The 27,803-nt window shown below is 40.8% G+C and overlaps 1 protein-coding gene across 2 annotated transcripts in view; it reads left to right on the top strand.

The window, feature by feature from the left end:
- Positions 1-27,803, top strand: part of armh3 (armadillo like helical domain containing 3) — a 160,378-nt gene that overhangs the window by 47,692 nt on the left and 84,883 nt on the right. For both annotated transcript variants that reach the window (XM_076277747.1, XM_076277746.1), the window contains exons 13-14: positions 4,989-5,064; positions 5,162-5,255. In XM_076277747.1, coding sequence (XP_076133862.1) covers positions 4,989-5,064; positions 5,162-5,255 — 170 coding nt within the window. The remainder of the gene's footprint in view (positions 1-4,988; positions 5,065-5,161; positions 5,256-27,803) is intronic.

The raw sequence follows: 27,803 nt of genomic DNA, 5'->3' as shown, positions 1-27,803 counted from the left end.
GCTCTTGACAGACCATCATTTAATTTCACTTTCTAGAAACACACACTTCGTTATTGCGTACACTTCGATTGTTTTATTGGAGCTGATTATTATATTGACCGTCAGACTGCAGATTATCTAAGGTCTAACAGCGAAATGGCGAACAAACAGGCAAACTTTTTCCAAGGCGCGAGCAAGAAAAGCAAGCAGTCAACGTGAAGCAGCGTGGCCGACGACGAGAAGCCTGAGGGAACAGGTGATCAAGTTATGGAAGAGATACGAAAGATGAATGCAACACTTGAACTGGTAGCAGTGGATGTTGCTGCTATTAAACAGTCCTCAAAAGAGCTGAAGGACGCTGTGGATAGCATACAAACTAGGCTTGGAGATGCCGAACAACGGATATCGGACATGGAGGATGTAAATGCGAGAATAGAAAAAGATGTCGAGAAACATGACAAAAGAATAGAGACACTGTGGACACGTGTGGAAGACCTCGAAAATCGGAGCAGGAGTGTTACAGGTGTCCAAGGAGAAACGCGGAATCGAATGGGAAGATTGCAAGCTGTCGTTTTTCGAGGACCTGACAAGGGAGTTGGCAGAGAAAAGAAAGGTGTTTGCACCGGCGAAGAGACGACTGCAGGAACTAAACGTAAAACATCGATTGGTATACCCTGCTACGCTCATCTTCACCTGGAAGGGGCAGAGGAAAATGTTCAAAGATTCGAAGGAAGCAGAGGAATTTATTCAGAATGACAAATAGACGACCACGGGTCCTGCAGATGACTTTTGAAGTGTGTGTGTGTGGAAAAAGAAAACGTAAGGTATCTTTTTGAATGGTGGGTCTGTCTGGGGCGGCCGAAGTTGTGTTGCTGATAGCAACGCGCTTCACGGACCGAGTAAAGTAGTTAAAGGGAATTTAGTTAGGGGAAGAGGAGGGGGAGGTAAGGTTACGCAGGGTGACAGAATGTTCGATGTTGCTCTGACTAAGGGGAAGTTCCTTTTGTTTTTGTTTTTGTTGTTCGTGTTTGATTATAGCGTTAAGACAGCACTGAATATAATAATTAAGAATTGTTGTAATGTAATGTCCCATTTTTCTTTGGTTAAAAACATGATGGGTGATAATAAGACCATGGCCGCGGAGGGGCCCTCAACTTCTCATTTAAATGGTGGTTAACAGGTTTATTAATGTGATATCATGGAACATAAATGGATGTGGTAATCCAGTTAAAAGTTTTGTCATGCTGAAGGAAAGAAAGGACAAAGAGGGCAGAATTATTTGTGTTGAAGCCTTAATTAATGGCATTAGGATGATATTATGTAATATATATGCTCCTAATAAGGGAGATCCTGATTTTTTCCATGAAATAAATACACTGGTGGGAGATATGGAAGGTCAGGTTATCTTGGCAGGAGATTTTAATCAGGTGATGGATGGGGTGATTGATAAGAGCAAGCCTAGTGGCAAAAACATACCAAGGGATAGGGCTTCAATACATATGTTAACAGAGGACTTGAACCTGGTGGACGTCTGGAGGTTAGTGAACCCGCGGGAGAGGGAATATACATTCTACTCTCACTGTCATAAGTCACATTCAAGAATTGACTTCTACCTAATATCAAATACCCTAATAGAATCAGTGGTGGATTGTAAGATAGGGGCCATCACCCTCAGTGATCACGCGCCAGTAGAGTTACATATAGACTTACAGACAGACAGAGATAGAAAAGGCAGGTGGAGACTGAATACTACATTATTACATGATAAAGTGTTCAGCAGTACATTATCAGAGGATCTTAAATCATTCTTTGAAATTAATATTGGATCTACATCAAAAATTGCCTCTGTTTGGGAGGCATCAAAAGCTTACATAAGAGGGAAAATTATAGCCCAGTCTTCAAAAATTAAAAAGGAAAATGCAATGAAAGTGGCAAAATTGGAAAACAAAATATGTAACCTAGAAAAGGAATTGGCAATTTGCAACACTGAGAAGCGATACCAAACCATCTGTAATCATAAATATCAATTACACGAAATATATAACAAAAAAGCTGAATATGCCTTATTTAGACTGAAATCTACATTTTATGAAGGAGGGGAAAAGCTGAATATGCCTTATTTAGACTGAAATCTACATTTTATGAAGGAGGGGAAAAGAATGGAAGGTTATTAGCTAGGCAATTAAAACATCAGGATATATCTAACAATATACCAATGATTAAGAGAGGGAATGGAGTTGTAACATCCTCAAAAGAAATCAATAAGATATTTGAAAACTTTTACCAAGATTTATATACGTCTGACTGTACATCTACCACAGAAGAAGTAGAGAAATTTTTCTCTGGCTGCCAACTGTCTCTGATGAGCAAAGAACAATGCTGGATGCCCCTTTAACAGAGGAGGAGATAAAAAAACTATTCTGTCCATGAAAAATGGGAGATCACCTGGGTTGGATGGCTTCCGGGTGGAATATTATAAAAAATACATTGACATTCTGACTCCTGTCTTACATAAGGTATACCTGGAGGCATTCAAAACAGGTTCTTTACCCAATACATTTAATGATGCCTTAATCACCCTTCTTCCAAAAAAAGATAGAGATACATTACAACCAGCCAACTTCAGACCTGTGAGTCTGCTTGGGGTTGACTTAAAGATATTAACAAAGACTCTAGCATAACGATTGGAGAGGGTGTTACCAGATATCATAAATGGTGATCAAGTAGGTTTCATCAAACATAGGTTGTCAGTGGATAATATGCGAAGACTTATGCATCTTATACATATGAACCGCACTAATCCTATACCGGTTGCGGCCTTCTCGCTAGATGCAGAGAAGGCCTTTGACCGGGTAGAATGGGGTTTTCTTATGACCGCTCTTTCTAAATTTGAGTTTGGGCCTGGTTTTTGCCAATGGGTTGAAGTGCTTTACTCTAACCCAAGAGCGGCTGTCCTTACAAATGGGGTGATATCTAACTTTTTTGGACTCTCAAGGGGAACGAGACAGGGCTGCTCTATCTCACCCCTTCTATTCACTATAGCTTTAGAACCATTGGCTCAAGCCATTAGAGCAGAGGGGAGAATCAAAGGTGTACATGCAGGTGGCAAAGAGCACAAGTTATTAATGTATGCAGACGATATCTTGGCAGTAATAACAGACCCTGCGGCCTCATTGCCAGTGTTACTTGAATGCATTAACTCCTATTCCAATCTGTCTGGATATAAAATAAACTGGCATAAATCAGAAGGTATGCCAATCTCAAATACATGCCACTCAAATGATGTCACTCTCTTTAATTTCAAATGGATGCCTATAGGCATGAAATACCTGGGGATTCAACTGATTTCAAACTTGGAAGACATAATGGTCCTGAATATAGAACCACTTTTAAAGAAAATAAAAACAAATTTGGAAAAATGGGGGAAACTAAAACTTACTTTATGGGGAAAGGTGAATGTGATAAAAATGGTTGTCGCTCCACAATTCAATTATGTTTCCATGATGTTACCTGTAGATATACCACCATCAGTGTTTAAGACTTTTGATAATATGGTTAAAACTTTTCTTTGGGGTGAGAAGAGGCCAAGAATTAATATCAAGAAAATGTGGTCATCTAGAGACATAGGGGGTTTGGGCCTACCCAACGTCAGGTTATATAACCTGGCATTTGAAATGGCCAGGCTGGCAGAACACTGGAGAGAAGCTAGGACTGCAATAAGTTACATAAAAGTGGAACAAGAGCTGGTTGCACCATTTAAGTTTGTGGACATTCTTTCACAAAGGCCAAGGACTGACGGGACTAATTATTCCTCAAATCCAGTGCTTGCTCATTCCCAAAATGTCTGGAGAGAAGTCCACAGGATATTTAAACTGTCACACTTAAGACAATCCTATGCCTCTCTGTGGCACAACCCAGAAATACGGATTGGGAAAAAGACTATTTACTGGGATCAATGGGTTAAAAAAGGGATTCACCATATAAAGGACCTGTACTTGGATGGAAATTTCATGTCTTTCTCTGAGTTACTGCAGAAATTTGACTTGGAACATAAAGGGAATCATTGGAAGTATTTACAGATCAGAGACTGTATCATTAAGGGGAAGTTCAATTTGGGACAAAACCCAGTGATGGACTTTCTGGATTTACCTTACATGTATAGTACATAGGGCATCAGGGTTCTACAAACTCTTTGTTGGACAGTCAAGAGATCTTTGCAACAATTTCAAATGTATTTGGGAAAAAGATCTGCAGTGTGAATTTAGTGAAGAGGAATGGTTAGGAGTTCTGTCAAATACAGGAAAATACATACGGGAGGCCAGGGGAGAGTTTATTCAATATAAATTAATACACAGGTTTTATAATTTACACCTTCTAAATTACACAGAATGGGCATTCTGGCCAATAATTTATGTTGGAAATGTCACACAGGAACATTTTTGCATGCACTCTGGGAATGCAAGTTGATACATCCATTCTGGGAAAAAGTCCTAGAACATATAGGAAAGGGGTTAGGTATGACGATACCAACATCTCCAAGGTTGTGCCTGTTAGGAGACAATACAGAGCTCCCGAATGTGTCAAAGTATGACCTTGCAGTAATAAAAGTGGGAGTTATAACAGCTGCCAGAGCGATTCTCAGATTATGGAAAAGTACCTCCCCTCCAGAATTTCAACAATGGTTGCTACTTATGTCAGAGATAGTATCTTATGAGGACATGCTGGCAAGAGTCAATAATGAAAACGAGAACTTTGGGAAGTCATGGGATCGCTTTTTTGCGATATTATTATATATGATTTTATGTTATTGTATGATTCATACATGAAAACCAAATAAAAAGTTGAATTACAAAAAAAAAAAAAAAATTACGTTTTTGGCACTCAATGAGTTAATAGTTTAAAAAGTTTAAAAGTTACAAATATGAAAAGCCATACCAACCTGGTCCATCAAGACTTCTTCACATTTAATTAACTGATGTTGATTAAATGGAGTTTCATCTGATTTTCAGAACAAATGAGGCCATACTCTTGGCCCTTTATGAGGCAGTACATCTGAATAGAAACTTCATCACAGTTTTGGCTCAAGTAAGTGAAACAAATGTTGTTAGTCATTCTTTTGTCACCTTGTGAATATGTGTCACTAAATCACACATATATTGTCATCTTGATGTTTGTAACACAGAGTCACCCAGAGATCGACATGGCTGCCACATCTATAGACCCAGTTCCAACTACTCCCACAACTCCATTGGGTACAACACCACCTTCCCTGGACTGTGAGTTTGTACTATCATGTTCAGCTATAATTTCTTAGTAAATGTACTAAATGTATGAATGTTTTAATTTATTTTCTAACTTGAATGTGTGCAAAATGTCCCAAAGATTTGGGCCAAAAAGACCAATTGGCACTGTACTGATCAAATTTGCATGATAACTTTCCGGTTGCACTGTAAGCCTTCAGACCTTTTCAAGTTTTCAACATTCTGTTATGTTTCAGACTCATCTTAAAATTGATTCAATTCATTTTTTTTCTCATCAATCTACACACTATACTCCAACACTTCACAAAAAACAGGTGTTTGTAAATTAATAAAAAAATAAAAGACTGAAATATTCCATTTACATAAGTATTCAGACCCTTTGTTATGACACTTGCAATTGAGCTCTGATGCATCCTACTTCTATAAATGGTCCTTGAGATGCTTTTACAAATTGACTGGAGTCTACCTGTGCCTAAATGAATCCACAAGACATTAGTAGGAGAGACACACATCTCTTTGTATAAGGTCTCACAGTTGATGGTGTATGTCAGATGATGAGAGAAGCGTAAAGGACAAACATCAGTGTAGCTCAGTGCCTGGTTTCTTCCACACACACCGTTGGGAAAAAATGGCTTCCATTTGTCCACTCTACCATAAAGGCCTGATTGGTGGAGTGCTGCTGCTGCACAGATGTTGGTCCTTCTCTTCTCAAAGGAACTCTGGATCACATTCATAGTGACAAATTGGATCCTTGGTTGACCAAGGCCCTTCATCCCAGATTACTCAGTTTGGCTGAGTGGCGAGATCTAGGAAGACTGTTGGTTGTTCCAAACTTTTCCGTTTGAGAATGATGGAAGCTATCGTGCTCTTGGGCACTTTCAATGCTGCAGAAATGTATTGTATCTTGTATCCTTCCCCAGATCTGGCAGGTCTACGGACAGTTCTCTCGTTCTCGTGGCTTGGTTTTCACTACACCATCAACTGTGAGACCTTATATAAAGAGATATGTGCCTCTCCTAATAATGTCCAATGAATCAATTTAGGCACAGGTTGACTCCAATCAAGTTGTAGAAGAATCTCATGGACCATTGATAGAAGTAGGATGCACCAGAGCTCAATTGCAAGTGTCAACAAAGGGTTTGAATACTTGTAAATGGAATATATCAGTCTTTTATTTTTTATAAATTTACAAAACACTCCAAACACCTGTTAACAACTATGTTCTTAATACTAACATTGTGACAGTAATAACAATCAGAAGGGAAAGAAAAAAACAGAACATCTTTGTACATACATTAGTATGTGCATGTGTAAATTGGCCAATTCATATTAAGTAAGTAAGTAAGTAGTTTTATTGTCATGTACTTATAAAATGAATTATAAGTAATGAAATTCTTAAGCTCAAGAGCCAGCTCAAAAATTGAAAAGCAGTAATTAGGAAGGTGTATTTTGTGTGTGTGTGTGTGTGTGTGTGTGTGTGTGTGTGTGTGTGTGTGTGTGTGTGTGTGTGTGTGTGTGTGTGGGGAGGGGGTATGTTGTGTGTCTGGGTGGGGGGTTCTGAGGTTTGAGGTTGATTAGCTATGTGGAAGAGAATTACAGTTCAGCATCCTGGTAGCTTGTGGAAAGAAGCTATCTCTGTATCTGCTCGTAGAAGTCCGCATACTCTTGTACCTTCTACCAGATGGTAGGAGGGTGAAGACACTGTGGCTGGGATGACTGGGGTCAGCGAGGATTTGCTTGGTCTTCCTCCTGCAGCGCTGGCTGTAAAGGTCCTGGATAGTTGGTAACTCAGTCCTTGTGATGCGTTGCGCTGACTTGACCACCCTTTGCAGAGCTTTGCGATCATGAGCGGTGCTGTTTCCATACCATGCTGTAATGTTGCCGGTCAGGATGCTCTCAATGGTACAGTGGTAGAAATTGGTCAGTATTTCACCGTCCATACCAAACTTCCTCAGCCGCCGAAGAAAGAAGAGTCGCTGTCTTGCTGACTTTGTGACCATACCTATATGGTGTGACCAGCTCAGATCCTCACTGATGTTAATTCCAAGGAATCTGAAGCAGCTGACTCTCTCTACTGCTGTGCCTCCAATATAGATGGGTGTGTGCTCTTCCTGCTGTCTCCTGTAGTCCACAATCAAATCCTTAGTTTTGCTGATGTTGAGCAGCAGGTTGTTGTCTTGGCACCAGGATGTCAGGGTTGCCACCTCTGCTCTGTAAGCAGACTCATCATCACTCGTGATACAGCCGATTATGGTGGTGTCATCAGCAAACTTAATGATGGTGTTTGAGGTGTGAGTTGCCATACAGTCATGAGTATACAACAAGTACAGCAGGGGGCTTAACACACATCCCTGCGGTGCACCAGTGCTGAGTGTTAGAGTGGATGAGATGATGTTACCCAGCCGTACCGCCTGTGTCCTGTCAGTCAGGAAGTCAAGGATCCAACTGCACAGAGAGGGACTGATGTTCAGGTCTCTCAATTTCATGATCAGCTTGGATGGAACTATGGTGTTAAAAGCGGAGCTGTAGTCAATGAAGAGCATCCGTACATAGGTGTTTTTCTTATCCAGGTGAGAAAGAGCAGTGTTCAAAGCAAATGCTATCGCATCGTCTGTGGACCTGTTTGGCCTATAGGCAAACTGGAGTGGATCTAATGTAGAAGACAGGGAGGATGTAATGTGATCTTTAACTAACCGCTCAAAACACTTCATATCAACAGAGGTGAGAGCAACAGGTTGATAATCATTAAGGCAGCTCACTGTTGATTTCTTAGGGACTGGAATGATGGTGGACCTCTTGAAACATGCAGGGATAACAGACTGATGCAGAGAGAGATTAAAGATGTCCATAAAGACCTGTTCCTGTTAGGGCAGGGATCCTGATCCTATTACTTTCTGACCCTATTTCTTCACTAGAGACTTAAAATATTATGACCACCTCTCCAGTATCATATGGGGTCAGCAGAAGCTTGTTGTTTTCAGCGTTAGCATTTTATTAGGGCCCGAGCACCGAAGGGCGCAAGGCCCTATTGTTTTTGTAAGGATTATTATTATTATTATTATTATTAGGGCCCGAGCACCGAAGGGCGCAAGGCCCTATTGTTTTTGTAAGGATTATTATTATTATTATTATTATTATTGTTATTCCACTTTTTTGCTTTCCTGTTTTTGAGGTGGTTAACATGGTCGAAACCTCTTGAAATTTGGCACACACGTCAGGTGTCATGCATCGCAGTTAGGTACAAGAGCTTGACCCCGGGCGTGGCCCAGGGACTCGCTAGCGCCTCCTTACGTCACAGTGACTTGTGGTTGGCATATAGTTTTAGATACACACACCAAATTTGGTGGGTGTATGTAACTCCCAAAAACAAACAACTTTTGTATTAACATGCCATTAGCCACGCCCACAGGAAGTGAGGTAATTGAGATTTTGTGTGTTGTGGACATGATCAATTTTAACGTACTCCTCCTAGGGCTGTCACTTTTGTGAAAAAATCCTGTTCGATTTTTGAGACATAAGTGTTCATTGAATCGATTGTAAAATCGATTTTTTATGTCTAAAGACGTTTCCATTTTCAACGGCAAATATAGGCCAATCCACAAACAACTAACAGGCATTAGGTCAAACGTAAAGAGGGCGCTTGTAGATGCAAGCCAGCAATATTTCTGATGATTTATTGGCGTGAAGTTTCGTGCACAATGACAAACAGAAGTGCAACATTCTCGAAAACCAATAAGCCGAGTGGACTGCCATTACATCAGTGACATGACTGCAGGCTTCAACGTAGCTGTGTCTGTGTTTACGATTAGAAATGTCAAACAAATTTCGCCTACGTAGAACTCGATTGCACAGTTTGCGTAGCCTACCGCTTTGTTCTTCTCCATAGTTTGATATACCAAAAATCCGAAGTACTTCCACATCGAACTCCTCAAGTTATTAGGGCCCATCACTCGTCTCTCTACATGTCGCACAGGTTGATCGCGTTGTCCTCCATTTTTTGGCAAAACACGAGCAGCACAGCAGCTGATTGAAACAGCTGTTCCCGGTGCATAAAATTGGTGGGAATTTTCTTTTTAGCTTTCGCAATGCTTACTGCACTTCGGAATTCTTTTATATTCTTATATTCTTGTTTGTGAATTTTGTTACACCTATCTTTTTTATTTGTTTATTTCGTTTAAAATTAATAGTGTAAATATTTGGTTAAAATCGATTCCCTATTTTAGTTTTCGAAACTTGTGTTGTTTAGTCCAATCGATTGTGCAATCGATTTTCGAACGTAAAGTGACAGCCCTAACTCCTCCTAGACGGTTGATCCAATTCATGTCAAAGTTGGTATACATGACGCCGAGATGTTCCTGATTATAAATTGTGAAGCTTTTTGTTTATATGTTGTAATTTGACGAAATGGCGAAATTATTAATTTTAATACCCTTCCACATAATCAATAAATGTGTCATAATTCACCATGCATGGCTTGAAATGTTTTAAATTTCACAGGTCATTGAAGACCATGTTAATGATAATATTCACATGCCCATTATGCATGTTTGGCATAGCGCCACCAACTGGCAACAGAAAGAATGACAATTATACTGATGCCATATGATCAATTTGAACATACTCCTCCTAGACGGTTTGTCAGATTCATTTGAAATTTGGCAAATATTATGCCAAGATGTCGCTGATGTTAAATTGTGAAGGGATTTTTGATAACTTATATATTTGATATGATTTTAATATCTCACCACATAAACAGGAAATGTGTCATAAATCACAGTGCATTGAATGAATGGTCTGAAACTTCTCAGGTTAATAGATATCATGATTATGATGATATCCAGACACCCAATGGGCCTGCCTGGCATAGCGCCACCACCTGGCCAAGCAGGAAATGTGCCAGAAATGGACAATGCCTTAAGTTATTGATCTGAAACTTTATAAAATATTCGATATCATTATTGTGATGATATTCACACATATAATTCACATGCCTAGCATAGCGCCACCATCTGGCCAAACAGGAAATATGCCAGAAATGCTCTATGCTTTGAATGAATGGTCTGAAAATTCTCAGGTTATTTGATATTATGATTATGATTATATCCAGACACCCAATGGGCCTGCCTGGCATAGCGCCACCACTTGGTCAAGCAGGAAATGTGCCAGAAATGGACAATGCCTTAAGTGATTGATCTGAAAGTTTTCAAACATTTTGGATATCATTATTGTGATGATATTCACATGTGTCATTTCAATGCCTAACATAGCGCCACCATCTGGCCAACCAAAAAGTGTATCAGAAATGTTCTTTGCTTAAAATGAATGGTCTGAAATTTCTCAGGTTAATATATATTATGATTATAATGACACTCATTGGGCCTGCCTTGCATTACACCCCCACCTGGCCAAGCGAGTAAATGTGGCAGAAAATAGAATACAAAAGCAAATAGCACACGCATGTAATATGTACATTTCACAAACGCACCACGACGGTGCTTTGTTGGATTCCGACATGTCACGGGTTGCGGCCCGCAGGTGCTCGGGCCCGCCATTGCCGCTTGCGGCTATATTTAGGGCCCGAGCACCGAAGGGCGCAAGGCCCTATTGTTTTTGTAAGGATTATTATTATTAGGGGCCAAGCAGCGAAGCTGCGCGGCAACCCATAGTGATTCTACCTTTTTGGGGGCCAAGCAGCGAAGCTGCGAGGCAACCCATAGTGATTCTACGTATTCTTCTTATTATTATTATAACGAAACACTAAGTTGCCATTGAACCATACAGTAAAAAGTTGGGATATTCGGCACATTGATTCGGTTCAGTCATATCTTTAATTTATCAAAGTTTCAAGTCTGCACTTTGAGTGCTCTAGCGCCACCAACGTTTAAAATTTTGTATTACATCTATGCACTTACCGTACACCACATTTTGAACATTAAGGTATATTTGGAATCCTTGGATGAGACCGAACTCGACGCAGATGTGAATTGGTGATGAAAACGTAATTGATCAGGCTGCCATATTGGATTTAATCAAAAACACCTAAAAGGCATCAAAGTTGGCAAAGTTTGTCCGATTTTCACGAAACTTGACGCAGATGATCTTCAGACCATGACTCATAAATGCATTGCTTTTAGGAGCCATATTCAAAACCCGTCGCCCGTCACGACCAATCAAGTTTGGCTGCGAAGCCGCCAAACAGGAAGTGAAGTGATCTCAGCAAGGCTTTCGCGTATCAACACCAAACTCAGTATAGGGTCTCAGGACCCAATTAGGAGGAGGCTCAATAAATTTGATGACTTTTGACCTATAGGTGGCGCTATAATTAGCAAAATTACGTTTTGGCTTGTAACGGGTCATGTGTTTGGAATTAAAGCATATTAGTGATATCTGTTAATACCTTGAGAGGTCCTTAGGCCGATAGATGCCAACATGTGACGTCAACATAATTGATTCGACCGCCATATTGGATTTCACCAAAAACATTTAAAAGGCATCAAAGGTCACAAAGTTTCTCCGATTTTCATGAAACTTGACGCAGATGATCGTCAGACCATGACTCATAAACGCATTGCTTTTTGGAGACATATTCAAAACCGGTTGCCTGTGACGACCAATCAAGTTTGGCGGCGAAGCCGCCAAACAGGAAATGAAGTGATATCTCAGTAAAGCTTTAACGTATCAAAACCAAACTCAGTACATGGGGTCAGGACCCAATAAGGAGAAGGCTCAATAAATTTGATGACTTTTGACCTATAGGTGGCGCTATAATCACAAGAAGTGGGCTCATATTTCAGCAATGCTTTCACATATTGAAACCAAACTTAGTATATGGACTTGGGACCTCATCCTGAGGACAGACAATAATTTTAGCAACCTTTGACCACTAGGGGTGCTATAATTTGCAACACTTTCTCGTATCGACACCAAATTTGGTATGTGGACTCATGACTACAACCTGAGGATGCACAACAAATTTGGTGACTTTTGACCACTAGGGGTGCTATAATTATCAACACTTTCTCATATAGACACCAAACTTGGTATGTGGACTTGTGACCACATCCTGAAGACGCTCAATATATTTAGTGACATTTGACCACTAGAGGCACTATAATTATCAACACTTTTTTCTCGTATCGACACTAAACTTGGTATGTGGAATTGTGACTACAACCTGAGGACGCACAATATATTTGGTGATGTTTGAGGCATGCGTATGTGTGGGGGGCTATTGGGGTGTGTGGGAGAGGAGGTTTATCTGTGTATGTGTGTGTGTGAGATGGGGGGTTAATTGGGTGTGTGTATAATGTAAAAACATTGGGTTGCCATGACAACTCCTGCTCAACTGCTTGGCCCCCACATTGCTGCTTGCAGCTATATTCTTATTATTATTATTACACATCTTTCCGCTGCCATTGAAGTCTATGGCAGCCCATAGAACCGTACAGTAAAAAGTTTTGAAATTTGGCACATTCATTCCATACATTCCCATATTCCATTTCACAAATTTTCAAGTCTGAACCCCAGGCAGTCTAGCGCCACCAATGGGTCAAAGTTGGCGTTGCATCCATGCACTTAACTTTTGAACCGTATGTCCAATTTTGAACATTGATATATAGGGGTGTAAAGATTAACCGATACGTATCGGTATCCGTTTTTAACGTGTAAGTTATGGCTACATCGATATGTGAAGCCCCGTATTGGAATAAAACTGAAATGAACCGGTCGTTATATCGATTTACTTGTTACAAATCGGTTCATAACCTTTTCTGCTCGCTTAGACTCTGATTTACGTTGCAAGCAGCGCGTTCATCCCACTTCCTGTTTTGAAACTACACGTGGCACGGATTTGTGGGTAATGAAGTTGGTTTTGGGCTACACTCATTGCCCAAAGTAGTCAAAGAACTTCATTACCCATACATCTACTGCAACTTAAGCACGTGACAACTCGCACTCTGTCGGTGTTTGACAGTTTTTACTCTTTTGTTTGTCAAAATCTAGCGCGAAATTAAACACTTACTATAGCATTCCTAAACGGCAACGATAGTCTGTAGAGTAGCCTTACGTTTGATGAAGGGATTTCCTTAAAGTTAAAGAATAATTTGACCCTTGCTGCTAAAACGATGTAGGCTACAAATTATTATTATTTTGCTCATATTCACTCAGACTTGATTTTATTTTGGTATTGGTATTTGGTATTTGGTATTTCATTTCAATATAGTATATGATACAAACCTCAGTTTAGATAATCATATTCACACATTTGTATTTGCCTAATTGACATGACCATGATAATTGATAATATAAAATGAATGTGCACCTTAAGCAAATGATAAAAAATCTTTCAGAATGCTTTCCATTCTTCAACTGCATCGAACTGCATCGAATCGCATCGCATCGAATCGTACTGAATAGTTTTTTATGAACATGTATCTTTTCTTGTATCGAATCGTGCCCATGTATCTAGATGTGAATCGTATCGTCTTTTACATGAGAGATTCACACCCCTATTGATATATAGTTGGAACCCCTTGACGGACCTGAGTTCAATGACTCCTATTACGTTACTTTCCGCCATAGTGTACCTCCGCCATATTGGATTTCATCAAAAACACTTAAAAGTTTTCATAGGTCACAAACTTCATCCAATTTTCACGAAACTTGACACAGATGATCTTCAGACCATGTCTCATAATTGCATTGCCTTTGACACCCATACTCACAACTGGTCGCCAGTCACGACCAATCAAAATTGGCGGCAAAGCCGCCAAACAGGAAGTGAACTCAGATCTCGGCAAGGCTTTCACATATCAAAACCAAACTCACTACATGGGCTCAGGACCCAATTAGGAGGAGGCTCAATAAATGTCATGACTTTTGACCTACAGGTGGCGCTATAATTAAAAAAACTACGTTTTGGCCTGTATGGGGTGATGTGTTTGAAATTAAAACATATTAGTGATCTCTGTTAATACTTTGGGAGGTCCTTAGGCTGTCCCATATCAACTTTTGACATTAACATAATTGATTGGACCGCCATATTGGATTTCATCAAAAACACTTAAAAGTTTTCACAGGTCACAAACTTCATCCAATTTTCACGAAACTTGACACAGATGATCTTCAGACCATGTCTCATAATTGCATTGCCTTTGACACCCATACTCACAACTGGTCGCCAGTCACGACCAATCAAAATTGGCGGCAAAGCCGCCAAACAGGAAGTGAACTCAGATCTCGGCAAGGCTTTCACATATCAAAACCAAACTCACTACATGGGCTCAGGACCCAATTAGGAGGAGGCTCAATAAATGTCATGACTTTTGACCTACAGGTGGCGCTATAATTAAAAAAACTACGTTTTGGCCTGTATGGGGTGATGTGTTTGAAATTAAAACATATTAGTGATCTCTGTTAATACTTTGGGAGGTCCTTAGGCTGTCCCATATCAACTTTTGACATTAACATAATTGATTGGACCGCCATATTGGATTTCATCAAAAACACTTAAAAGTTTTCACAGGTCACAAACTTCATCCAATTTTCACGAAACTTGACACAGATGATCTTCAGACCATGTCTCATAATTGCATTGCCTTTGACACCCATACTCAAAACTGGTCGCCAGTCACGACCAATCAAAATTGGCGGCGAAGCCGCCAAACAGGAAGTGAACTCAGATCTCGGCAAGGCTTTCACATATCAAAACCAAACTCAGTACATGGGCTCAGGACCCAATTAGGAGGAGGCTCAATAAATTTGATGCCTTTTGACCTACAGGTGGCGCTATAATTAACAAAAGTACGTTTTGGCCTCTATGGGGTGATGTGTTTGAAATTAAAACATATTAGTGATCTCTGTTAATACTTTGGGAGGTCCTTAGGCTGTCCCATATCAACTTTTGACATTAACATAATTGATTGGACCGCCATTTTGGATTTCATCAAAAACACTTAAAAGTTTTCACAGGTCACAAACTTCATCCAATTTTCACGAAACTTGACACAGATGATCTTCAGACCATGTCTCATAATTGCATTGCATTTGACACCCATACTCAGAAATGGTCGCCAGTCACGACCAATCAAAATTGGTGGCGAAGCCGCCAAACAGGAAGTGAACTCAGATTTCGTCAAGGCTTTCACATATCAAAACCAAACTCGGTACATGGGCTCAGGACCCAATTAGGAGAAGGCTCAATAAATTTGGCGACTTTTGACCACTATGGGGGCGCTATAATCACAGGAAGTAGGCTCATATCTCAGCAACACTTTCACATATCAAAACCAAACTTGGTATATAGACTTGGAACCCCTCCCTGAGGACACACAATCAATTTGGTGACCTCTGACCACCAGGGGGGCGCTAGAGTTACAGGAAGTTAGCTCCTATCTCAGCAACGCTTTCACATATCAAAACCAAACTTGGTTCATAGACTTGGGACCCTTGGGTGTACTTTGACCACTAGGGGCGCCATAATTAGCAATACTTTCTTTCATAGACTTGGGACCCTTGGGTGTACTTTGACCACTAGGGGCGCCATAATTAGCAATACTTTCTCGTATCAACCTCAAATTGGTACATGGACTTGTGGTCACAACCTTAGGACGCACAATACATTTGGTGACTTTTGACCACTAGGGGTGCTATAATTAGCAAGAATTCCTCGTATCAACACCAAACTTGGTACGTGGACTCATGAACACATCCTGAATAGCTACAATACATTTGGTGTCTTTTGACCACTAGAGAAAACTATTTCATGAATTAGGCTCATATCTTACTAACGCTTTCATGGATTGAAACCAAACTTTGTACATGGACTCAAGACCCAATCCCAATCCAATCCAATCCAATCAACAATCACATGAAGTAGGCTCATATCTCAGCAATCCAAATCCAATCCAGTCCATTCCAATTCAATCCTGTCCAATTCAGTCCAGTCCAATCCCAATCCAATCCAGTCCAATTCAATCCAATCCAATCAACAATCACATGAAGTAGGCTTATATCTCAGCAATCCAAATCCAATCCAGTCCATTCCAATCAAATCCTGTCCAATTCAGTCCAGTCCAATCCCAATCCAGTCCAATTCAATCCAATCCAATCAACAATCACTTGAAGTAGGCTCATATCTCAGCAATCCAAATCCAGTCCAGTCCAATCCAGTCCAATCTAATCCAATCCAGTCCATTACAATCCAGTCCAGTCCAATTCAGTCCAAATCCAGTCCAGTCCAGTCCATTCCAATCAAATCCTGTCCAATTCAGTCCAGTCCAATCCCAATCCAATCCAATCAACAATCACATGAAGTAGGCTCATATCTCAGCAATCCAATCCAGTCCATTCCAATTCAATCCTGTCCAATTCAGTCCAGTCCAATCCCAATCCAATCCAGTCCAATTCAATCCAATCCAATCAACAATCACATGAAGTAGGCTTATACCTCAGCAATCCAAATCCAATCCAGTCCATTCCAATCAAATCCTGTCCAATTCAGTCCAGTCCAATCCCAATCCAGTCCAATTCAATCCAATCCAATCAACAATCACTTGAAGTAGGCTCATATCTCAGCAATCCAAATCCAGTCCAGTCCAATCCAGTCCAATCTAATCCAATCCAGTCCATTACAATCCAGTCCAGTCCAATTCAGTCCAAATCCAGTCCAGTCCAGTCCAGTCTATTCCAATCAAATCCTGTCCAATTCAGTCCAGTCCAATCCCAATCCAATCCAATCAACAATCACATGAAGTAGTCTCATATCTCAGCAATCCCAATCCAGTCCAATCAAATCCAATCCAGTCCAAACCAATCCAGTCCAATTCAATCCAATCCAATCAACAATCACATGATGTAGGTTCATATCTCTGCAATCCCAGTCCAATTCAATCCAATCCAATCAACAATCACTTGAAGTAGGCTCATATCTCAGCAATCCAAATCCAGTCCAATCAAATCCAATCAAATCCAATCCAGTCCAGTCCAATCCAGTCCAATCCAATCCAATCCAGTCCATTACAATCCAGTCCAGTCCAATTCAGTCCAATTCAATCCAATCCAATCAACAATCACATGAAGTAGTCTCATATCTCAGCAATCCCAATCCAGTCCAATCAAATCCAATCCAGTCCAATTCAATCCGATCCAGTCCATTACAATCCAGTCCAGTCCAGTTCAATCCAATTAACAATCACATGAAGTAGGCTCATATCTCTGCAATCCCAATCCTAATACAGTCCAGTCCAATCCAATCCAATCCAATCCAGTCCAATACAGTCCAGTCCAATCCAATCTAATCCAGTCCAATTCAATCCAGTCCAGTCCAGTCCAGCCTTGTCTAGTCTAGCTTAGTCTAGTCCAGTCCAATCCCAACTTCTGCTTATTTGCTTGGCCCCCACATTGCTGCTTGCAGCTATATTTGGGGGCCAAGCAGCGAATCTGCGAGGCAACCCATAGTGATTCTATGTTTTCTTCCCTATTATTATTATTACGCTTCCGCCATTGAAGTCTATGGCAGCCCATAGAACCGACTGGTCAAAAGTTCTGAAATTTGGCACACTTATTGGGGACAGTCCAATGAATAATCTCACCAAGTTTCCTGTTGGCACCTCGAACCCTCAAGCGCCACCAACAGGCCAAATTTGGACGTGCGTTCACGCATGTAACTTTTGACTCGTTTGCCCGATTGTCAAAAATGAGGTATCGTTGGAATCCTTGGACCAATCCTTGGACCTTGGTTTGGCCAGATGGTGGCGCTATGCTAGGCATGTGAATTATATGTGTGAATATCATTACAATAATGATATCCAATATTTTATAAAGTTTCAGATCAATCACTTAAGGCATTGTCCATTTCTGGCACATTTCCTACTTGGCCAGGTGGTGGCGCTATTCCAGGCAGGCCCGTTGGGTGTCTGGATATCATCATAATCATAATATCTATTAACCTGAGAAGTTTCAGACCATTCATTCAATGCGCTGTGACTTTATGACACATTTCCTGTTTATATGGTGAGATATTAAAATCATGACATATTACAACATATCAAAAATCCCTTCACAATTTAACATCAGCAACATCTTGGCATCATATTTGCCAAATTTCACATGAATCTGACAAACCGTCTAGGAGGAGTATGTTAAAATTCATCATGTGACATCAGTGTAATTGCCATTCTTTCTGTTGCCAGATGGTGGCGCTATGCCAAATATGCCTTATGGGCATGTGAATATCATCACTACCATGGTATTCAAAGACCTGTGAAATTTAAAACATTTCAAGCCATGCATGGTGAATTAAGACACATTTATTGTTTATGTGGAAGGGTATTAAAATGAACAATTTCGCCATTTTGTCAAATTACAACATATCAAAAAAAGCTTCACAATTTAGAATCAGAAGCATATTGGCATTATGTATACCAACTTTCACATGAATCGGATCAACCGTCCAGGAGGAGTACGTTAAAATTGGTCATGTCCACAACGCACAAAATCCCAATTACCTCACTTGAGTCACTGTGACATAAGGGGGCGCTATGGAGTTCCTGGGCCAAGCCCAGTGCCAAGGCTTTTCCCTTGTGTATTCATGGTACCTCTTGACGTGTGTGCCAAATTTCATGCGTTTTTACCGATGGGAAGAACCTCTTTTGGTATCACATTTCATCACATTTTAGTCCGCACAAAATCCCAAATACCTCACTTCCTGTTGGGCGTGGCTAATGCATTGTACATACGAAAGTTGTTCATCTTGGGGAAATACACACACCTACCAAATTTGATGCGTCTAGCTGAAAGTATATGCCAACCACTGGATCAATCACCTAAGGGGGCGCTACCGAGTCCCTGGGCCACGCCCGGGGCCAAGCTCTTGTACCTAACTGCTTTGCGTGACACCTGATGTGTGTGCCAAATTTCAAGACTTTTCACCCATCTTAACCACCTCAAAAAAGAAAAACGCTCTGAGACAAAGTTAATATAATAATAATAATAATCCTTACAAAAACAATAGGGCCTTGCGCCCTTCGGTGCTCGGGCCCTAATAATAATAATAATAATAATCCTTACAAAAACAATAGGGCCTTGCGCCCTTCGGTGCTCGGGCCCTAATAATCCTTTCAAAAACAATAGGGCTTCGCACCTCTCGGTGCGCAAGGCCGTCCCGGCCTCGCGCACCGTCGTGCTCGGGCCCTAATAATAATAATCCTTACAAAAACAATAGGGCCTTGCGCCCTTCGGTGCTCGGGCCCTAATAATCCTTACAAAAACAATAGGGCCTTGCGCCCTTCGGTGCTCGGGCCCTAATAATAATAATCCTTACAAAAACAATAGGGCCTTGCGCCCTTCGGTGCTCGGGCCCTAATAATAATCCTTTCAAAAACAATAGGGCTTCGCACCTCTCGGTGCGCTAGGCCGTCCCGGCCTCGCGCACCGTCGGTGCTCGGGCCCTAATGACAATTACACTGATGTCACATGATCAATTTTAACATACTGCTCCTAGACGGTTTGTCAGATTCATGTGAAATTTGGCAAAGATTTTGCCAAGATGTCGCTGATGTTAAATTGTGAAGGGATTTTTGATATGTTATATATTTGATATGATTTTAATATCTCACCACATGAAGAGGAAATGTGTCATAAATCACAGTTCATTGAATGAATGGTCTGAAACTTCTCAGGTTAATATTGTTCATTATGCTCATTATTAATGATTATGATAATATTCAGACACCCAATGGGCCTGCCTGGCATAGCGCCACTACCTGGCCAAGCAGGAAATGTGTCAGAAATGCTCTATGCTTTCAATAAATGGTCTGAAACTTCTCAGGTTAATAGATATTATGATTATGATGATATCCAGACACCCAATGGGCCTGGCTGGCATAGCGCCACCACCTGGTCAAGCAGGAAATGTGCCAGAAATGGATAATGCCTTAAGTGATTGATCTGAAAGTTTACACAAATTTTGGTTATCATTATTGTGATGATATTCACATGTCTAATTTCCATGTCTAACATAGCGCCACAATCTGGCCAACCAAAAAGTGTATCAGAAATGTTCTTTGCTTAAAATGAATGGTCTGAAATTTCTCAGGTTAATATATATTATGATGACACCCAATGTGCCTGCCTTGCATTGCGCCCCCACCTGGCCAAGCAAGTACATGTGGCAGAAAATAAAATACAAAAACAAATAGCACACGCATCAAATATGTACATTTCACAAATGAACCACGTCGGTGCTTTGTTGGATTCCGACACGTCACGGCTTTGTTGGATTCCGACACGTCACGGCTTGCGGCCCGCAGGTGCTCTGGCCCGCCATTGCCTCTTGCGGCTATATTACTTCCTGGTTCCTAAGAAAAAAATCTCTATCGGAAAATGAATGAGTTTTTGCAAATACGACTCAAATAAGGTGTTAGGGAAACAACGACCGTCAAACCTAAGCATTTGGTTTGATGAGTGAAAATGTATTTATTATTCGGTATTGTGTCAACAAACTGTTGTCTCATAAAAATAAAGATTTTGCTGCCAAAACGCTACAGCAAAAATTAAGCAGACTACTCACCAAAGGTTATAGAGTGCTACGCGTAAGATAGATCATTGGCAAGAAAATGAGTTGGGAATGAGGGAAGTTCATCCTCTGGCTCTGTGGACGCCATTTTGGTAAGCTCAAATGTCGTCACAGAGGCTTACTACTGTAGGAATCCTATGGCACTTATCCTAAAATGTTTATGTATTCTTTATTATATGGGAGTGAGATTTGGGGCACCAAATACAAAAACGATTTGGAGACATGGGACAAAAGCCAGCCTTCATTAGAGTTCTGTAAATTTTTCATTTAGAGTTCTGTAAAAATATTTCAGGAGTGAACAGGAGTTGCTCGAATATGGGTTGTAGAGCTGAATTACGAAAATTCCCTCTCCTTCTCAATATCCACAAAAATTCTGGCATCACCTACTAATGATATGAGATCTCACCATCACTCTGTCAAAGTATTGAAGTATGCAGATGACACCACCATCATCGGCCTCATTAGTGACAATGATGAGTCTTAGTACCACAAGGAGGTGAAATGGGCTACGGACTGGTGTACTGAAAATATGCCATCTTAACGCCTCAAAAACCAAAGAAATGGTTGTGGACATGAGAAGGTGGCCTAACACCAAAGCCCCGTCTATTATATGTGAAGAGCCTGTAACCTTGACTGACTCCTTTAAATTTCTTGGCTCACATATCAGCCATAATTTGAAATGGGACATTAACACCACCCACCTTATCAAAAAGGCAAATCAGAGACTTTATTTCCTAAGACAACTGAAAAAGTTTCATGTCAACAAAACCCTTTTTGTGCTCTTCCACAAAGCCATCATTGAAAGCATCATCACATCTTCAATCACCGTCTGGTATGGGATCTCTGACAGTCGCACCAAGAGGAAATTAGAGAGTTGTCACCAAAGCCTCCATCACTGGTTGTGACCTTCCATCAGTCCACTCTCTGTATGCTGAACGCAGCTTAAACCGAGCAACCAAGATCATCAGGGACGCCTCACATCAGAGCCATGATCTCTTCCAACTTCTGCCCTCTGGAAGACGCTATAGATCTCTAAAGACAGGAACGACGCGCTTCAACAACAGCTTCTACCCTTCAGCAATTATTTATTTAATTTGTCTCCTGATTTATTTTCCCAATAATGACCGGCGTTCTATACATTATCCCGCTTATTACACGGCTACTTGCTAAAACGAAATAATAAACTTCCCACGATATGACTTTAGCCTACATAGCCTAGCCTATTTGTTACCGTTCATCGTGGCATTTGCTGAGAAACATAGTTTGCAACAACACACGCTGAACTTGAATCAAGCATTCTTTAGAACACAGCTGATAAACCGTCTGCTTTCACTTTTGAATGAAGTTCCAGTTCTTGTGTAGTGATATGAAATACCTGAAGTAGAAGCACAAACTCCATTGCCATTGACAGCGGTAATTATAGTATAGTATAGTCTTTATTGTCCCATAAGGATATTCTTTTTCACACATGTCATTGTTACATTCCATGCAGGATGTACACAGCCTCATACATATAACATATAACATATATCACATAACATAACACCCCCCCCCCAGTTCTCTCCCTCCTCAACACCATACAAGCAAAAAGGTGGACAGTGCAGACAACATAAAACACAAAAGAATAGGGGGAATGGGTTATTGTCACAGGAGTTTGTTTAGTGCAGTGATTGCTGAGGGTATAAAACTTTTCTTAAAGTGTGCTTTTTTCCAGTCCAGGACTCTGTATCTGCGGCCAGATGGGAGTAGGGTGAAGAAACGGTTCAGGGGATGGTCAGGGCTGCTTACTATGGTGCGTGCAAGGCGTGTGGTGGCTGTGTCATTTGCATCAGTGAGGCTGGGGGTGGGAAGCTGTATTATCTTGGATGCTAAGTGTGAGATTTTAATGAGTTTGTTCTTGCTGGTGACATTTAGTATGGTAAAGAAACAGGGGGAGCAGTAGAGTAGAAGGGGTTGGATGATGCTTTTGTAGAGCAGCAGAAGGAGATGGGGGGCAACATACAGTGATCTTAGTTTGCGTATTGCATACAGTCTCTGTTGTGCACGTTTCTGTGTAATGGTGACATGTTCATTGAAGTTAAGCTTATTGTCAATGGTGAGACCAAGATATTTGAAAGTGCTGACCTGTGCAACTGGTTGGCCATGTATGGTGATGTGAGTGAGTCCAGGGGGTGATTTTGATGCATGAATGACCAGTTCTTATGTTTGCAGCGGTAATTACATAAAAAAAATATTTTACTGTAGAACTTTGGGAAAGCCCATTCAAGTCAATGGAGCGTTCTACTTGCCTTGTGAAGAGCCGTGTGATAACAGGTTATAAGGGAAGAATATTTTACTAAAATTGGAGATATATGTCCCGAATTTTTAAAAACAATGAACAAAAACTATTCTAAAAAACTACATTCCTCATTGTCACGGTCACTTCTTGCGTCATATTGTCTTGCAACATAACTGTCTGCTCCTGTATCATTTGAGCTCTGAAGCCCTCTGCCATACCGCAATCTGAGGCTGTATCGGCTGTGTTGCACATGTCAGGGCCATATTTGGGCCTGGTCTCGCATTCTGCGATGATCGGGGCATCAGGGTTATGGAGGGTTATGGTCAAATTAATTTCCTGTGTTTAAGTCAATGATCGGCTGTGGGGGATCCACCTGTGTCTTAATGGTCTCAAGCACGGCTTCAGCTGGTCCAGGAAGTGGGTCATTTGGAACACTGATCGGGACATATGGCCTGATAATGGATTCCTTCTTCCTGTTCTTTTCCCCCGTCATGGCTAGTGTGTGGAGTGATCCATCGGCTGTAGGGCTCGGCTTCTAAAAGCGGCCTTTCTTTGTCCTGCATTCCCCCTCTTGCGAACTCAGTTATCCCTATATACAAGAGTTAAATGATGTTCCTGGCATGAAAACATCTATAGCCTCCTTGGTTTATTGTTATCACCTCACGTCGTGGGGAGGACGCGGTCATAGGGTCTTCTCTACACCCCACAGCAAGCAATATTGCTTCTTGTCCTGGGGCCTCATGTACAAAGTTTGCGTACGCACAAAAATGCTGTGCACCACTTCTCACGCTCACGTCCGGATGTACGAAGACGGAGTGTGCGGTCCTCCACGCCAACTTCATCGTCAGTTGGCGACACTTAGAAGCAATGCAGCGCAACAACATTATTTGATCGCAATTCTAAGCCTTTATTTGTGATTAAATGTGGGTTATTAAAAATGATAAAATTTCGAAGTAGGCCTATGTTTCTAGATAAATGGACATGCAACATGAGCAAATACTACTATGCTATGCAACAACCTATCTATAATGACAACTGTAACCTTATTAGAGGATAATAATTAAAAGGGAATGTGAAACCTATAGTGCCGCTATTTGGTTAGGCGTACACAATTGTTGATGAAGAGCTTTCCATAAAACCTGTGACAATGCACACATTTGCCCATGCCTTAAAATGTGCCGAGTGCTTTCCTTTCATATCTCTGAGTTTTCATAAAAAAAAAAAAAATACGTATGGGACAGGATCATCCATGCGAATAGCTATAGCCTGACTAATAAGCGCGAATATAAGCTATCTCCCTTAGTGTGATTGACTGCATAGGCTACTAGGGCTGCACGATATATCTAAATTCTATCGTTATCGCGATATCAATGCTTGCGATGGACATACCGCAAAGATTACTTAATTTCCGATACATTTCGATACATTTTCTGTGCCGTGCGCATTCCATACAGTCTATGGTGTATTCACATTCTGAATGTCAACATATTTTACCAAACCGATGCTGTCATGCTGCCCTAGAAGCCCGACAGGAAAAAGCACATCTGTTATATGGGAATATTTTGGTTTTATGAAGGATGACGTGTTACAAACACAGCGCCAAATGCGTCCTTCTTCACCGTGTTAAAATAAACAATTTCTTTCGTTATCGTTATATCAGAAGATATCTGCCTTTCACTGTAAGGCTTGTATTTCATGATTTGCATTTAGCAAAAGCCCAGACAGCAGCAGAGAGGTAATCAGGATTCGTTATTTGTAAAGTTGTTTAGCACTTCTTAGCCTGGAGTGGACTGTGCGATTGCAGTCCAATTACTTTCACTTTCCACTGCCCTCGTAGTCGGCATGCCGGTAGCCTAGTAACGTGGGATGCGTATCGTATGAGGTGACAGACTGAGATGACCGCCGCTATATAGCTTAAGTAGCTTTTTTGCTAGGCCCATCGAAGGCTGGCAATGTGGAATATTCCGCTGGTTGGTGCACATGTGTTCAGATTGGCTGTCTATCCGTCTTTTACAAGGATTTTCTTGGAGCAGATCTTCCACACAACTTCGATAGCCTAGTCATAGGGCTGTAACGATTTACGATTCGAAACCGAAATCGCGACATTCATATCCACGATACTGTGTCGCGGTGTGAAAAGGCAGAATCGCGACACACCCTTTCTAGTGTTTCACGCAGTGCTTTGCAGCTTATGCGGCCGCAAAAGCAACCCACAACTCCCGCTTTACTTATCGGTAGCCTACGTTGTCCAAAAACAAATAAATAAATAAATAATAATTTCATACCTCTCCTTGCTTTCATTGTAGACTATGTGTGCAACTTTACCAAACAGTATAGAAGTAAACCCCCTCTCCTTGCCCCGCTCTCTCTTGCGCTCCCTCCCTCTCACTCTCCCTCCCTCTCCTGCTCAATGAACATGCGCGACTTAAATAAAACATTCACAATCGTGAAAGCAAGGACGCATAGACGACTAGCTAAATTACTATTAAATCCGCTTAGCATCATTAGCATGCTGCACATATTTGTTTAAAACTCATGCATTGAAGTTGACTGATCATCTCAATACCAACGTTTCCCAAAAGGGCCTGTCCCAAGGAGAACAAGTGTTAGGCTACCTTGAAACTTAAACACACATGGGGAAACTGAACAGTCCAATCAGTAGACTATGATAGGCTAAGCTATATGCTACTTTGTTTACAATATTTCCAGGCTTCAACCAGACAGCTGAATTAAAGAGCTAGAGTTGTAATAAAAAATAGTAGGCCTAGGCTATAGGCTAATCTGCATAAAGTGTGCTGTCATAAATATCAGTCATTCAGAAAAATATTTTTATATCAGGATATAAAATAATAGATATATTATATTGTAATCCTCTGGTGTTCTAAGGGAGGCTATTAAAATGTTGTTTAATAAAATGTCTAGCCCCCCCCCCCAAAAAAAAAAAGAAAAAAAAAAGAAAAATCGAGATTCGTATCGAACCGTGGGTCAAAAATCGTGATACAAACCGAATCGTGAGGTTGGTGTATCGTTACAGCCCTACCTAGTCAGTAGGTCTCTTAGCTGTCCACTTTCATCAGGCCATATATAGCCTAGGCTACATAATATTTTATATTGCTTATGTAGAAAATTATACATTTATTTCTGTAATTATACATTTACCCCCCGCCCCACCACCCTACAATCTATGCTAGCAGCAAGCAGAATGGAGAAAAAACATTAAATATACTGCTCAAAAAAAATAAGGGAACTCTTCAATCATACACTGGATCGGTACTCTGACACTGTTTGGTTCTGAGCACAAGTAAAACTTTTGAGGCAGGTGTTTTATTTTGCAAGAACTGTCAGACATTCTGTGAATGTAGTTTGAGAATGGAGAAAAGGGTGGAAGGTTTCAAAAAATTTTGGAAAACCTAAGTGTTCCCTTAATTTTTTTGAGCAGTATATTTAAATATCGCAAGTTATATCGTTATCGCAGTACTCAATAATGTTGTCGCATATCGCATGTTTTCCTAATATCGTGTCGCCCTATAGGCTACTTTGTCTTTCCTCGAGTAAGCATTCACATTATTGTTGTCACACTTGTGTGCAAATATAGGTATATGATCCAGAAATCGTAATGTTGTAGCCTGGATCAACTTTGTTTATTCCACTTCGAGTGCGCAAAGCGTGGTACTTGGACACAATATATTTAGGCTAATGATTTTTTAATTAATGGAGTTGTGTTGTAATTGTCTAAATGCATCAAACCCAGTTATGTGAACTCTGTCACTTACTTGCAGACTGACCAATAATTCTGCCACGGTTTCTGACCCTATAGCCTAGCCATTGCCATGCTCTGCCACTACTGTTTTTTGTTATTAATGATAGATGATACAGACGTAAGATTCTTGCCATTTCGTCGGATAAGCACTTCTACCTTGCATTCGCTGGAGATTAACTTTTTTTATATAATTTGATGATTTCAATTATTAAACTTTAGAGAAAGTTCGAGTATAAATGGATCCACAAATGAGTTTTCATTGTTATTGATATTGCGGGATAGGCCATTTTGTCTTTGCGGAGGTCTGCGCTCTCGAATGGCCTAGTTAGCATATTAAAATGAGTGTGATTGAGGGATGAGAGAGTTTCACGTTAATCAGGATGTACAAAGAAAAGCTGCGTGGAATGCTGCGTACGCAGTTTCATTCAGGATTTTTTTGTGCATACGCTACTTTTCAGGTTTGCACGTACGCAATGTTTTAGTATGAAATCCACACAAGTCTTTGTACATGAGGCCCCTGGCCATGTGATAGCTAGCTGACAGGGTGAAGCCAGGGATGGGAAGGTTTCCATTGAGCCCCACAGAAGGCAGTATACCCTCCTGTCTAGGCTGTGGCTGTTGGCTAGTGTGCCAGGTAAAGGGGGGGCCCCATTGAGCATTTTTTGCAATCTAGTAATGTTCCATTTCCTTCTGATTTGTAGCCTGTGACATTTAAACCTGGAATCAGGAGACTTAAGGTTTCTGAATGTTTCATTAATTCTTCTTTATTCCAGACAAGCCTATGTTGGTATTTGCCTGATACATAATTATGGTAATTGTGCAAATTGCCCAAGGTGCAACTTTTAGCAACCAAGTTGAAATCCATCGACTAGGCCTATAGATGACATTTCTGCAATAAAACTTTAGGGTACTCAACATTTCTGGGTTCACTATTGGGCCTATGGGAGATGC

This window comes from Alosa pseudoharengus, unplaced genomic scaffold, assembly GCF_046254945.1.
Source record: "Alosa pseudoharengus isolate Yale_2024_CS ecotype anadromous, Long Island Sound unplaced genomic scaffold, YU_APseudo_1.1 YU_APseudo_1.1_scf_11, whole genome shotgun sequence".
Taxonomy (NCBI): domain Eukaryota; kingdom Metazoa; phylum Chordata; class Actinopteri; order Clupeiformes; family Clupeidae; genus Alosa; species Alosa pseudoharengus.
The sequence above is the reverse complement of the archived record's forward strand: the minus strand, read 5'-3'. Positions and strand labels throughout refer to the sequence as shown.